At 41.6% G+C, this 13,692-nt stretch overlaps 1 protein-coding gene across 2 annotated transcripts in view; it reads right to left on the bottom strand.

The window, feature by feature from the left end:
* Positions 1–13,692, bottom strand: part of LOC110985210 (zinc-regulated GTPase metalloprotein activator 1-like) — a 64,126-nt gene that overhangs the window by 49,315 nt on the left and 1,119 nt on the right. For both annotated transcript variants that reach the window (XM_087144104.1, XM_022246055.2), the window contains exons 2-11: positions 13,310–13,524; positions 11,887–11,983; positions 11,177–11,268; positions 10,685–10,744; positions 9,985–10,069; positions 8,472–8,558; positions 8,148–8,192; positions 7,768–7,824; positions 6,720–6,864; positions 6,303–6,368 (exon numbers count right to left, since the gene is read on the bottom strand). In XM_087144104.1, the coding sequence (XP_087000230.1) occupies positions 6,303–6,368; positions 6,720–6,864; positions 7,768–7,824; positions 8,148–8,192; positions 8,472–8,558; positions 9,985–10,069; positions 10,685–10,744; positions 11,177–11,268; positions 11,887–11,983; positions 13,310–13,484 (909 nt within the window). In that variant the 5' untranslated portion in view covers positions 13,485–13,524. The remainder of the gene's footprint in view (positions 1–6,302; positions 6,369–6,719; positions 6,865–7,767; positions 7,825–8,147; positions 8,193–8,471; positions 8,559–9,984; positions 10,070–10,684; positions 10,745–11,176; positions 11,269–11,886; positions 11,984–13,309; positions 13,525–13,692) is intronic.

Raw genomic sequence — 13,692 nt, 5'->3', positions numbered from 1 at the left:
GAGCATTCTAACATCTGTTACAAATGGTTACGGTGTTTGCTTAACCTCAACAAGCAGCTCCTTTTCTCTCAACAGGCCGGCCAGATATGCACCCACAGACTCTTTGCCTTTTTTTAACTCATTCCCAGAGAGAGTTTTTTTTTTTTAGCTGAGTACTCTGCCTCTGCCCCAATGCGCTGGTTGCCTGTAATCTCACCTTGCCACATTCTTGTTAAAGGACACGCCCGACAGCCCCCCCCCCCACTGTCCCAAAGGAAGCGGTTGGAAAAATAGGATCCCGACTATGGGAACAACAAGCCCTGATTGTGCCAAAGGTGCGAGACAGGGGCGAGATTGGAGGGACTGATGAGAAATCCAGGAAACATCCAGCGGCGCGGTCGCTCACAATGACAACAAAATGCTGTCAGTTTTTAAAGGCTTGTAGTGGACAGCTAACAAGGTACATGCACAAGTTGTCACCCCAGTGGCCATGATTATGTGAACCTTGACTTTAGTTTTGTGCACAAAGCAGAACACATATGTAGTGAAACCCGAGTGACTTTAGCCCTAAAAGGCCAGAATTTTGAGGTCAGAAATCCTGGATTCAAGACACATCAGGAGAAATTATTCCTCGGGTCAAGTGATGTAAAATAAAATGTAATTTTCAATGCACTCAAACACAACAAGATGACAGTAAACAATCACTCCTGTATGATAAAAACACCAGCGAAAATGCAACAGAACAGAACCAATGACTGCTCTCACTAAGCCACCATCCCTTTAAACCTATAATTCCCTTCAAGCTTGCGTGTGTGCGGTCTAGCTCCCAGTCCCCCCCTCCCCCCCACAAAGACTTAGAGGCTAGATGTGGCCCCATCTGCACATGTCATCAGTGTCTGAAATTGCCTTCGCTGGGCCTTGGAGGAAGGTGGAGGGCTTGGGGTGGGGGGTGTCGGGCTTGGCTTTGGCAGTTGGTGCCGGGCTGACTGTGTTTGGGTGGCATGGGCAGGTGAGGGGCCACCACAAGAGGGCGGTATTCCAGGGTCTCTGTAGGTAACAGGTCAGTTTAAACTGCCATAGCCAACAGTGATAAATACCCATAACTTCAAAAAGTCAGGAAAAATACTCAAGAGTTTTTCAGGCGTTCGAGACGCACATCAAATCAAAGCCCAGTTAATGATTTTCATTTTCTTTTCAAATTTCCATTCATAAACCGCTGATTTTTGAAGATATTTATTTCCAAGGAAGGTCACCCCTAAAATGCAGTCTTGAAGCCCCTCGCCATTTTGAAATATCGATGCCTACACTTCTCGAAAACTTAAGACCGTTTAAGGCACCGATTTCTCCCAAATCTCACTTAGACGCAAGCTGGTATTTTCTTTGCCCACCTAAACCCCTCTCTTCTGCAAATTGTCAAGTTCATGGGCCACAAAATGCTCCATTTCATCGAGAATTCGAGTGCGTACAAATTGTGATTAAGCCCGTGCAAGCAGTTTTCGGGCCAACTTACTGACCTGCAACCAGGGGGGGCCCTGAAAGAATTATACTTGGAAACGTCTGTGTTATTGGACAAGGAGTGCGGAGGCAGAACTGTTTTCATTTTAATACACAAAATGGCAAACTGTATGTTGCTGAAGCTCTAGCATACAACATTTCAGAGTTTACTTCAATGATAAAATTCAACGCTCTTGCTGAGGGGATTCAGATGTCATTTAATTAAAGTGCAAATGCTTTAACGTACGAATGCATTTTTGCCATACTTTGTGAGCATACGCTATTTCAGAATTGCTTCATGACAATACTGAGTACAGTAATTTTGCCAAAGGGATGCAGATTTTCAGAACTCTTATCAATCTCTCTTTTTTTCTTGCAACGGTAGACCGCACACGTGCCTTTTCCTGCATCCATGGTCCCATTCTGTTTCATTTCTCAAGGTATGCATTTTGCCACTCTTCTTGGTCCCTTTTTCTCCTTTTCCTGACTCATCCGTAAAAAAAATGAGGAGAAAGCGAACTGAATACTTGCACAATCCCCTTGTGGGGTTTGTTATGCATGATGACGCACACGATCGCCAGTAGTTGAGGCCCCTTAAAACCATCACAACCTCCCCCCGACCAGCACATGACCAGCACATGACCAGCACATGACCAGCACAAGACCTCCAGCCTGAACTCCAGTCACAAGCTATTTTGAAGGAACTCCAACAAAAGCATTTTTTGCCACTGTTCACCTGTACTTGTCACTAGTCCTGCGACAGGTCTTGTGTCTGGTCTGTGATAGGTCTTGTGTCTGGTCTGTGATAGGTCTTGTGTCTGGTCTGTGATAGGTCTTGTGTCTGGTCTGTGATAGGTCTTGTGTCTGGTCTGTGATAGGTCTTGTGTCTGGTCTGTGACAGGTCTTGTGTCTTGTCTGTGATAGGTATTGTGTCTGGTCTGTGACAGGTCTTGTGTCTGGTCTGTGACAGGTCTTGTGTCTGGTCTGTGATAGGTCTTGTGTCTGATCTGTGATTGGTCTTGTGTTTGGTCTGTGATAGGTCTTGCAATTGGTCTGTGGTGGATCTTGTGACCGAACCTGAGGCAGATCTTTGTGACTGTACTTTTGACTAGTCTTGTGTCTTGTCTTGTGACTGGTCTTGCATCTGATCTGTGACAGATCTTATGACTGGTCCTGCATTTGATCTGTGACAGCTCTTATGACTGGTCCTGCATTTGATCTGTGACAAATCTTGTGACTGGTCAATTGACAGGTCTTGTGACTGTACTTCTGACTGGTCTTGTGTCTGGTCCTGTGACTGAACTTGTGAATGGCCTTATGTCTGGTCCCTGCAAATGGTCTAGTGCCTAGTCTTGTGACAATCTCAACAACAAGAAGATCACTCACAGAATATGCGCACTTTCGGACAACTATCATTTTGGAGTGGCGGTGACACTTTCTTCCCTTTCCAAGGTCCCTTGAAAAGCATAAAGTCGAGCAAATAAGCAAGGCATACAAATGTACATCAATCCCTGTATAGTAAACTTCAAACTACCTTCACAGTAAACATTTTGCTTGCCTTGACAATTTACATGCGCATGCACAGTCAGTGTCGCATCCACTTTCTTCTTTCATCAGGCACATTTTACTGCTCATTTAGAAGAACCCCAGGTGAGGGGATGGCATCTTAGTGTGTGGCCAGACACCCAGCCGTACCCCCCTCCCTCCCTCCACTTCCTCCCCCCCCTCACAAACAACGGACAATGAAGGTTTGGCATGTCAGGAATGCTGAGGTTCTGCCACTAATTGATTCTGATCGCAGACTGCCCCCCCCCACGGAGGAGCCAGCCGGTCTCAAGGCATGCAGGTGTGAGGGCCGGTGGGTATTTACCACTAGAGGGTGCTACACACACTATACAGTGTCCAATTTCTTCAAATACTTTTGACAGGTACTGCATGAAGTGAAATCGATTTGTGTACTGGTCACTTCAAAAAAATCAAGAGAAAAGCCTCAGACTCAAATTTTGACACTCTAGGCAAAGAGTTGGCAAATGAGACTCAACTTTTGAAATGGCATTTTAATGTTTGAATTTATACAATTTTATCGTGTGACTTTTAGAAGATATTTCTGCCCTCTCTAAACTTTGTATTGGAGATTTGTCAGGGTGAAAATCCTCTGACACTTGTTGGAACTATACAAGTAGATTTTGTAAGGTTTTTTGTTAATGGTTTTACGTTTTTAAGGTTTAAAACAATGCTTTGTTTATAATACAGTCATTTGCAAAAGTTAAAAACACCAGGAATTTTATTGGTATTTCTGTCACTGGGCCTGCATTACATTGTCTGATTGGATAATTACATAACATGTTTTTACAGTGGTGCATAACATCAGTGTAGTGCTATGTGCCCATTTGAATGAATTTTTTTGCGAAGGCAGGTCTTGTATGACATTTTGCCTGTAAGGGAAAAAAATGCCAGTCTAAGTAATCAGAAATAAAGGTGACTGTTAACATTTCAAATCATGGAAATGTAGTCAGATAGCTGTTAACCATGATACTATGGTTACACATTGAAAAGAAACATAATTTTCCATGATTGATTGGTTTAAATTTGGTTTTTCTTCAGGTTGATGCATTGATGCATGACTGTGGCACTCTGAGGCAGACTTTTCTGTGATTATTGCAATGAGTTTCTCTGTTGTTATTTCACTTTTGTTACATTGATGTTTCAACTCAAAACGGATCATGATCCATTTTAAAAAACTCAGCCCCAGTTGTGGTTGAAAGTTTGGCTGGATTGAGCCAAGCGAGGGCGCTGTAACTGCTGACTGGTGGTGCAATTTTTACGTAACATCTAAGCTGCTCAGCACATTCGATTATCCACGAAATATGGTATTTGTATTTGTAAAAGTATTTGTACTGTTTAACTTTTAATGTTGAGGTACAGAACTTTGTTTTGTTTTGTGATATTGTTTTATCTTAATTTTTTTTCTTATATTGTTTTATCTCAAATCGGAATTTTGAGTTTTGTTTTTTTTTTATGTAATTTTTTTCCAAGTCCATTTTCTTAACTGTGCCTTTCTTACTCTAACACACTAGTTTGATTTGTGTAGTTTTCTAATTTTCTCCATGCTAGAATGTATTTTTGTCATTGTTTTTACATCTTTTGTGCAGCCTTCTCAACTAGTTTTATTCAGTTTTAGTCTTACTGTTCATCTAGCTCATGATGTACCCTTTAAAATTTGTGCAACTTTGTCATTCTGTGTTAATTCTTACCTTTGGGGCTTTTTTTTTCTATGTCTTAATGTTTTCCTGTTTTACAAAGTAGTTTGGGTTTATTTGTTGTCTTCTCTTATTTATGAATAACTTTTGACCAAATTTTGTAAATTTTTCGTTTTGGTTTCTCTGTTTTATATTCCTGTATATAATAATTGGTTTATATGTTCAGGGCCCTCATTAATAGCAGTAAGTCTCACTGACGAGGCTACCCTGATTTAATCAAACAGTAAATAAAAATAAATAAGTGTTCACCGGAAGTTTTGAGGGCCACCCAGTGGAGCAAGGTTGAAGGTATACATTACTGTTTACCTCAAAGTACCCCTCAAAAATACCCATTTCTTGTCTTGAACATGTACATGTATGTACAAGCTTTTAGACATTAAAAGAAATCTTATTAGTAAACTCGGGATTTTCCAGATTTTTAACAAGGGCTCTTGGCAAGATCCTAAAATAAGGGAAATCTTGATGAAAAAAATCCTGAAAACATTGGGAAAAACCCTGACAGATCTCAACTCTGACATTACAGAGGGGTGTGTCAAGACTCTTCAATCGCGTGAAGATTGGGGTGGATTGGGTAACGGAGTACGCAGGTTTGGACAAGACTATGACATTGGCCGCCCCAATGTGATAAAAATTCTCCCACGAGAGCATCTGAACTTATAACAGTGTCCAGCAAGCACCTCTGAAAATCTCACAGAAAAACAAGAAGCGGGTTCAAAGCAGGAGAATCCTTCTCCTAATAATTACATCCTCTGTGTTCACGTGAGCACAAAAATTGTCCAAACTCTCTAAACGTATCGAGGGCATTCTTCGTCTTCAAGGCGACTCGATAACTGCCTCGTTCGCAAGATTATAAATCTTTAGAAATGGCTTTCATGACTGGGACTTTGTCTGTTGCCAGCCTGTGCCCTAGTATTTACAACAGATGAAGACCTAGCAATAACTCTAGACACAAGACGCGGGCATGGCATCACACCAGAAGACAAGCCAACACGTCCAAGTCACAACTGGCGACAGCGATCGCAGACAGAGGCCATTACAGGAGAAGGTCACGCGATTTAAATGGTCACTGCACACGCACGCTGCTTTTATGGCGAGTTTGGCCGAGCAAACTCCACGGTCAAAAGAAATGGCATCGTATTCATAGCAAAGAATGACATTACCGACGAATGTCCGTAAGTACCAAAAGCTGGAAAAACCGGATGTCTGTGTCAAATTCTATTCACCCACGGTCTCTCAAAGAAGACAGCGTCACCTTGATTCACACAGTAGATTTCAGTTTGAACACCTGTGTTCAGAACAGAACTTTTTGGCGGTCCGATTCTAGGTACAGCGACCACATGGCACAGATATGTTCAGATTACCCAAATAAAAAAGTACCAATTGAACCGCCTCTGTAACCAATGGCAACTGTAAACTGGTTGGCAGCTGATGGCTCCCCGCAGTAAAACTGGTAAACTAATACAACCTATTGATTATTGATTAAAATATCAACGGTCGACAGTTAATGGTTGCTGGGCCATACGAGCTACATGTTAACATTCCACTTGAAGAAATAAACTGATCACTTACCTTCATCCTGAGAATTTCCATTGGCCGATTCTGTTCGTCGACGATACTCTTTTCCCAGAGTAGATCCTACAAAAGTAGAAATTCCAAACTTATAAAGCCTGATTTCCGAGAACTTGAGTGACCGTGTTTCCGCAACATCGGAAAACAGACTGAATTTGGCAAGAATAAATAAATCACAGAGATATGCATTTGTGCAATCTGCACTATGCACCTTTAGGGCTATAACGGTTTCATTGAACAATACAGACAGAAACCCTTACGCAAGGCAGCACAGTGCAATTTCAATAAGACTCAAAAATTTCTCAGGCAAACAATTTTTTTTATTAAACTCGGTAGATCAGCACAGATATCGGCCTACAAAGAACAAGGATGAAAAAAACATAAAACCTCCGTCTAGGCAGACGACCCGACACCCACCTGCATAAAGGTGTCCAGCTCTTTGGACGCTATGCTGCCCTTCAGAGGCAGCGTCACCGTGGTAACCGAGGGGTCTAAATGATGACTGGAACCTTCAGATACGATGGTCTTTTCCAGACCCCTATCTTGTAGAACTTCTAGCCCACTGTGAAGAGGCGAAGCCAGAGTTTTCCCCGAGCATGCTGGGAATACGGGCGTTTCACAACAGTGCGCCTCCAAGAGTTTGCAACGCGTTGGCCAATCACAATGCGCGGAATCTGTCGACCAGATGCGCATTTGGAAAGGGTCGACAGATTTCGAGCGTTGTGATCGGCACATTGCAAACTCTTGGAGGCGCTCTATTGTGAATCGCCCGTATTTTGAGAGGATTGTCTGATGGACTTTTAACACACGACCTGCTACCACAGACATTGTCCACCAATGGAGGCTTTGCATGGTAGCCATCTTTTGGGGCCGTTCTTTTGTTCCAAAGGGAAACCTCCTTTGTGCATACCCTCCTCAACAAAAGCACTGGCCTGCAAGATGGCAGCCATGCAAACCCTCAGTCATCAGTCTGCTTTATGGCAAAAAGCCTACAAAGTTACAGTATTATCACAAATAAATTAGGACACTGTGATTGCTATATGTGTAACTTCTGAACAGGGTCGTCAAGACATCTCTTCACATTTACAAAGTCAACATCCACCTGCTCATGGGGTCAAATCAACTGACATCTAACTACCATGTGACTACATGGATTCTCCAAGATTGGCCATCACTGCAGTGGGTAAGCAACCGTATTTTGGAGTTAGTAATCTAGACAAAGGGGCTTGTTTTCACATAAAACAACGGTGAATTCTTTATCATAGGGCATTGAGATCCAGCACTGGGAGCTCGCTTCATGTTCGTCCCATACTTTTTGTCATTTGTGAAAGCTTCACAGGTGTGTTGGTAAGAGCGCCCTCTATGAGTTACAACTGTGACTTTTGTCAGCATAAGCCCACGTAATGGTAAGATTCGGAAAATGGTCCTAGTTTTGCAAACCTCCGACCCCCCCAGCAAGACTCACCTTTTCTCGCCTTTGCTGTCGTACGCGTGGAGATCTAAAATCATATCTAAATCTATCCTGTTAAATATGAAACAAAAGCTCTCAGTAATTAAAAAAAGCCATAGATCATCCAACTCGATTTACACAGCCGAAAAATTTCAGAAAATAAACAATACTGTGCAGGTTTTCATCAATTTAAATTTGGCATGAAACATCACGAAATGATTGAAGATCCTTTTCTAGTTTCAGAGTCTTAGTGCTGTAGACTTTTTCAAAAACTGTTCATTAAAAAACTGGTGGGTACACTTTTCATCGCGATGATGCACAAAAGCTACGTAATTAGTGAATCAAAATAAGCATCACCAACTGAATGTATTTAAGGAGCACACGTAGTCACTTACTTTGATCTCTGCGTCTCCACTAATTTTGCGAGACTGTTTATCGACCTGAAAAAATATTTTTCAAAAACATTTGTCTCAATCAAACAAGATGGGAACTCTCCAAGTTCACAAATCATCAGACTTGTCAAAATGTCCTAACTTTTGATCAATCTTACCTTCCTCAAAGTTGATCCAGAAATTATCCTTTCACAGGGAAAGCAATGCCTTACAGCTACAAATATTTTCTGAGTAGTTTCTCCGAAGAACTTCACAACTACTGTGGAGTTTGTCTTGACAAATTCTGCACCGCAGAAATATTTTGTTGGACACTAAGTCAAGACATACCTGATCTGTCTGTTGACATCGCTAAGTTCTTCCTTGGTAACCAAGTCGGTCTTGTTGAGAAGAACGAGATCCGCCAATGCCACTTGTCTGGTAAGCGGAATACCAACCAAATTCAAATCACCCCTTGGTTATGATGTATTCTTAAGGGATAGTTTGATCATTCCCATTGGCCAAACATAGATCTGTATTTATAGGGGCAGCTGACAAGGTCAAACATGTCAGCCCTGATACATGTCTAATTCCCAATTTGCTCTGCAGACGTTGTCCAGGAAGTCTGAACTTAAACCCGGCTACTGAGCACGGCTTGTGATGTGTGGCAAATATCGCTCCATGGCCTACCTTCCAAATGTCGCAAATGCTGAGGTTTCGGTGAGAAATATTGCACAAACAGTAAACAAACATGGTTCCCAGCATTTCATGAAAGCCAAATTTTCTGATTTTTCCCCTGATTTATCCCTGATGAAGTTTCCAAATTCCAGGACAATTGTTGCCACCCATTCCGCCCAATAGCCTATCCTAATCTGTTGCCCTGTGTCGATCTTTTGAATAACTACAATGTCCGGACTCTTGGTGCTAGACACAGTGAATTATGCGTCTTCATTAGAGTCTGAAAGATATCGTTCATTTCTGCCCCCAACTCGTCCAAATATTTCTGGTCACAATCTTAGGCAATCCCAACTGCTTGATATCCCCATTCAAGGCCTCAACGATGTAAACAATCTCCAATCCCCTTCATGGCCGCGCTACTGAACGCCGGTACTTGACTATAAATTTGTCTTGTGTTTTTGTTTGGTGTTATTGTTTATTTTTCAATTTTTTTTCTTTATTTCATTTTATTTTTGCTTATTTTTTGCTTTTTTGGTTTTACTTTTGATTTCTTATTACATTTTATCCATTTATCTTGCACATCAGACATTGTTAGTCTTTGGTCAGGTTGTTTAATCAGTTTTAAAATAAACCGTAATGAACGAATGAATGAAATTTCCAGTTTGACACATCTTCAGTGTTGTTGAAGACATGTCAGATGTGGACAGTATATAACAGAATGACCACATTCTCTTTTGAGCCAAAAGTCACATTCTCTGACTTTTCCCTGACTGGAAGAAGGGAAACTCATCGGGGTTTCCCTGATTTTCAGGACGGCTGGGGACCTTGTCAAATGACTTTTCCTCGGTCAGTGTTGGTAGCATTTGGCAGCATTTGAAACGTCTGCCGATACATTTTGCCTTTGTTGAAAGTTAGCTTTTCAGTGAAAACTACTACCGTTGGTTGCCTTTAAAGCAAGGCTATGCATGTGATTACAGCAAATAGTCAGGCTCCTTCCCAAGTCAGACTGTTTGCTGAATAAAGCGGATCAGGGAGAATGATCCAAAATGGCCATCTTGTGAATGAATCTGATTGGTGAATATGGTTCTCTGGTCAATCTTGTGCATTTCCTGCGAAATGTCTAAAGACAAATCCCTGCTACTTTCCCCACTCATTTCTATTCACCCCACAGTTCATTCAAATTCACCTGATGGCTTCATTGATAACCCCGTCCGGTTTGACTTCGTCAAGGTGTCGCGGGCCGTACTTGGCGTCAACTACTACCACAATGCCTGTCACGAGAAAAATGAACCAGAAGAAATGAAATCTTGGAGTTCGATTCTGCATTTTTGGTTTTAATACCTGAAGCCTCCTTCGCAAATTAAAAAAAAAACACACAAAGCACAAGTTTTCATCATCCGGCTGCTGAAAAAAATCTAAAACACTGTCATTTTTTTTTCTTTTTCAGAAGTGTGACAAATAAAAACTACTGCGACCTCTCTCCCGAAAAGAGTGACCTGAAATATACCAATCAAGGCAGTTAAGGACTGACGTTTCTGATCCTGGCAAAATCATTTTCAGCCGCCTTTCAAAATTTCTGTTCCTTTTAAACTGTTTAATGAATATTTACTTTTTAAATCGTTGTAAGATTTCTGATGCATTTCATTTGAATCTGCTTGAAAGAAGCCTCCATAATGCAATATTTCTCTTTTAAAACAGAAGAAAATTTTTCCTTCCTTTTCATGAATTTTGCATTTGAATATTCAAATTCAAAAAATAATATTCGAATATTTGACAATCGATCGAATATTCGGTTTTCAGATATTTGGCACAGCCCTATAACAATGTACACTTAGTGCTTGTCTGAGAGCATCAATACATGCGTCTTTGCATAAACCTGTACTCACCATCTAGGTATATGTCACTTCCCAGTTCGTCGTCCAGCCAGAATATTGAGGCGATGGGCCCTGCAGAGCAAACGAGCAGTCAAAATGTTGGGATACAAAGGAGGCCAGTGTTTTCCCCAAAACTGTGAGCTGCTGTGTCTCAAACTCTTGGGTTCAGAAACAATTTTGTTTTCAAAAATGGCATCCTTTTCCTGCTGGTATGAGGCCCAGGTGGGCCCAAGAGAGGGCGCAATTTACCTTGGAGCGGAGGCTTCTTTGGTAGGAAGCCCACTTCACTGATTCACAAACGCCTATGAAATAAATCCATTACAGTCGCATCGCTACCAACAAAATGAACACTACCTACCAACGTGGCTTTTTTTCAACTGATGAGGGGGCACTTCTGCTTAAAGCAAATTGTGTTGTCATTAAGACTCAGGACACTTGTTTTGGTGTCTAATACTTTATGAAGTTCAGTGCGGTAGTCCAGCTCATAAATAATGCACTGCGTACCTGGGTCAGCCAGACCTGTGGTCTCTAGAAGAATGTAGTCGAATTTTCCTCTCTTCAACATTAGGTTCTCGATTGCCTTTACACCGTTATCCCTGAAAGAGAAACAAATGCACACACTGATATCTCAGCGGAACTTTGGTCGGCACATATCGGTTTGGACGCAAATGGCATGCAAACCCAACTTTCACCGGAATGAGCACAAAGCCCGTGGCGTCTTTAAGTATGTGCTATAAGTGCACAGCAGTAATGGCACGCAAGATTTTTTCATCTCCATCAGTGGTCAGGTGGTGTGTGTTTGCAGACAAGGCAAAAGCCACGGCACATGCATGGCCAACTTTCAACAGAATGTGCACAAAGCCTATAGCATATTCATGTGTATGCCAGAAATACACAAGCAACAGCAGGCAAGCATTTGCCATCTCGATAACTTTTGACGGCACAGCAGAATCCATAGGATGTAGATATTTTATTTGGTCAGATTGTCACATAATCGATAACAATGAAACTGCCGAGCTGCAAACAATCAGAATAAGAATGAACAAAAAATTGACCGGAACAGGATTCGAGCCTATGACCTCCAGAGAACGGTGCCGGCAATCTACCATCTGAGCATGGTGGAGCACAAAGACAGTATTCTGGAGGTCACTGGTTCGAAGCCTGCTGCTATCAATTCTTTGTTCAGCGTCACAGTCTGGTCAGACCCAACTTACTTGACAGAACAGCAGAGGCAACCGTTGCGCAGCTCCAACCACTCCTCGTAGAGCTCACCTGATTGGCCGATCGACATGGACTTCTCCACAGCGCTGCCTGCAATTAGAGTCAGTACAACACAAACCGTACAGCCACTTTTTAGTTTACTGCCTGATGAAATGATTCATTGATAGGAACGGGTAAAGACACTGTGCATTCACATTTTGATACTGCACAGTTGCAGGGATCATAAAAATGTTTTCATCTTTTTCAAAAGCGTACAAGATACATAATGGTGTGTGTTTGTCATATGCTTTGAAAATGGCATTTGGATTTCGTTTAAAAGAGTGGATGAACCTTTACTATTACAATAGAACTATAAACACAAACCGTTATTCAAATAGAGTTATAATCTTTTATCACTTCCTGAGTAGTGAGGTTTCTACTGGGACAGTCCTATAAGCCACTTTCAAGTCCAAGTTCTCCATACAAAAACTTGCTTCTAGGCGTAATCAGTTGACTTTGCATCTCGGGACTGCTATTATTAACTCTGATAGACATCGTCAATTACTGCCTTACACATATCAAGTTACATCTGGACAAAACCTTAGACAATCACAATTATTACAAATTCCGCGGTGCCGAACACAGAGATAAGAGCAATCATCTGCCCTTCTATGGTAAAGTTGCAGAATGGTTATGTTGATGATTTGTGATTGTCTTTTTTTATTGATGTTTTGCTGTTGATATTTGTTGATGGTTGATGTGAAACTTTTAGCTTTTAAGATAAAATGTAATTATGATACTTTTATTTTTATTAAAAAATTTTATTTTAAGTAACGGTTGCTTTAGTGTTTCCAAATACTTTCTAATTTTTGTGTAAATCAAACATCTTTAGCCTTCTGACTTGCACGTTTGATGTTTTTAAAACAAATAAACCATATTTATCTATCTATTAGTATAAGCAGCCAAAATTTGTAGAGAAATCCCTCTTTGGTTGACTTTCAAATTCACCTCAATGTCATTGCACATGTACATATCATCGGACACACCACGAACTGACACTCAGTGGTGCGCGAGGTGATGCAATTTGTGCGCATTTTAGAGAACCGAGGTATTTTCATTTTCACGAGATGGCACCCAGTACAGTGCGGCACTTTCAGCGCGCACTCCGTGCATTTTTGTTTTCATGAACTGACACCGATCTTAATTTCACCAGTTAAAACGACTTTTCATGAAGTATACATGTGGATTTGATTCGTGTCAAACTTTCCAAAGTAGTTTTCTTCGCGCTGTATCATTTTTACAAGTTTGGGTGTCAGTTCGTGAAAACGAAAATCAGTCTATCTCGTGTCTGCCTCCAATGTGCGCGTGCGCCCTACCGGGTGTCAGTTCGTGAAATCGAGTGAAATTCCCAGATGTGGCTCCCTCAGGGCGGCCTACCTTCTCCAAACTCGTTCAGAATGACAGCGATCTTCTTGTCGTGCTGCTCAGTCAGAATGTAGTTCAAGAGCGTCGTCTTCCCGGCCCCAAGGAAACCAGTAATAATGGTGACTGGTATCTTGGTGGTCACCGTGGCAACCAGCTCTGGGCACTCCTCGTCGGAACTGTCTGCCATGATGCCAAAACGAATGCGTTCCTGAGGCCACTAGATGGATCTGTGTGCGACAAGAGCGATGGAAAAAATAACATGTCTGAAATGTCTACAAGTCTGAATATATCACGTTTGGATCTAGAAACAAATTAAATTTGAAATGTCATTTGACCACACGTCAAAATTTGCAATTCATACTGTGACTTGTCTGTCTAACCCTTGCTGTTCAGCG

Source organism: Acanthaster planci, linkage group LG12 (assembly GCF_054643075.1).
Source record: "Acanthaster planci isolate LZ-2023a linkage group LG12, COTS_SCS, whole genome shotgun sequence".
Lineage (NCBI taxonomy): Eukaryota > Metazoa > Echinodermata > Asteroidea > Valvatida > Acanthasteridae > Acanthaster > Acanthaster planci.
The sequence above is the reverse complement of the archived record's forward strand: the minus strand, read 5'-3'. Positions and strand labels throughout refer to the sequence as shown.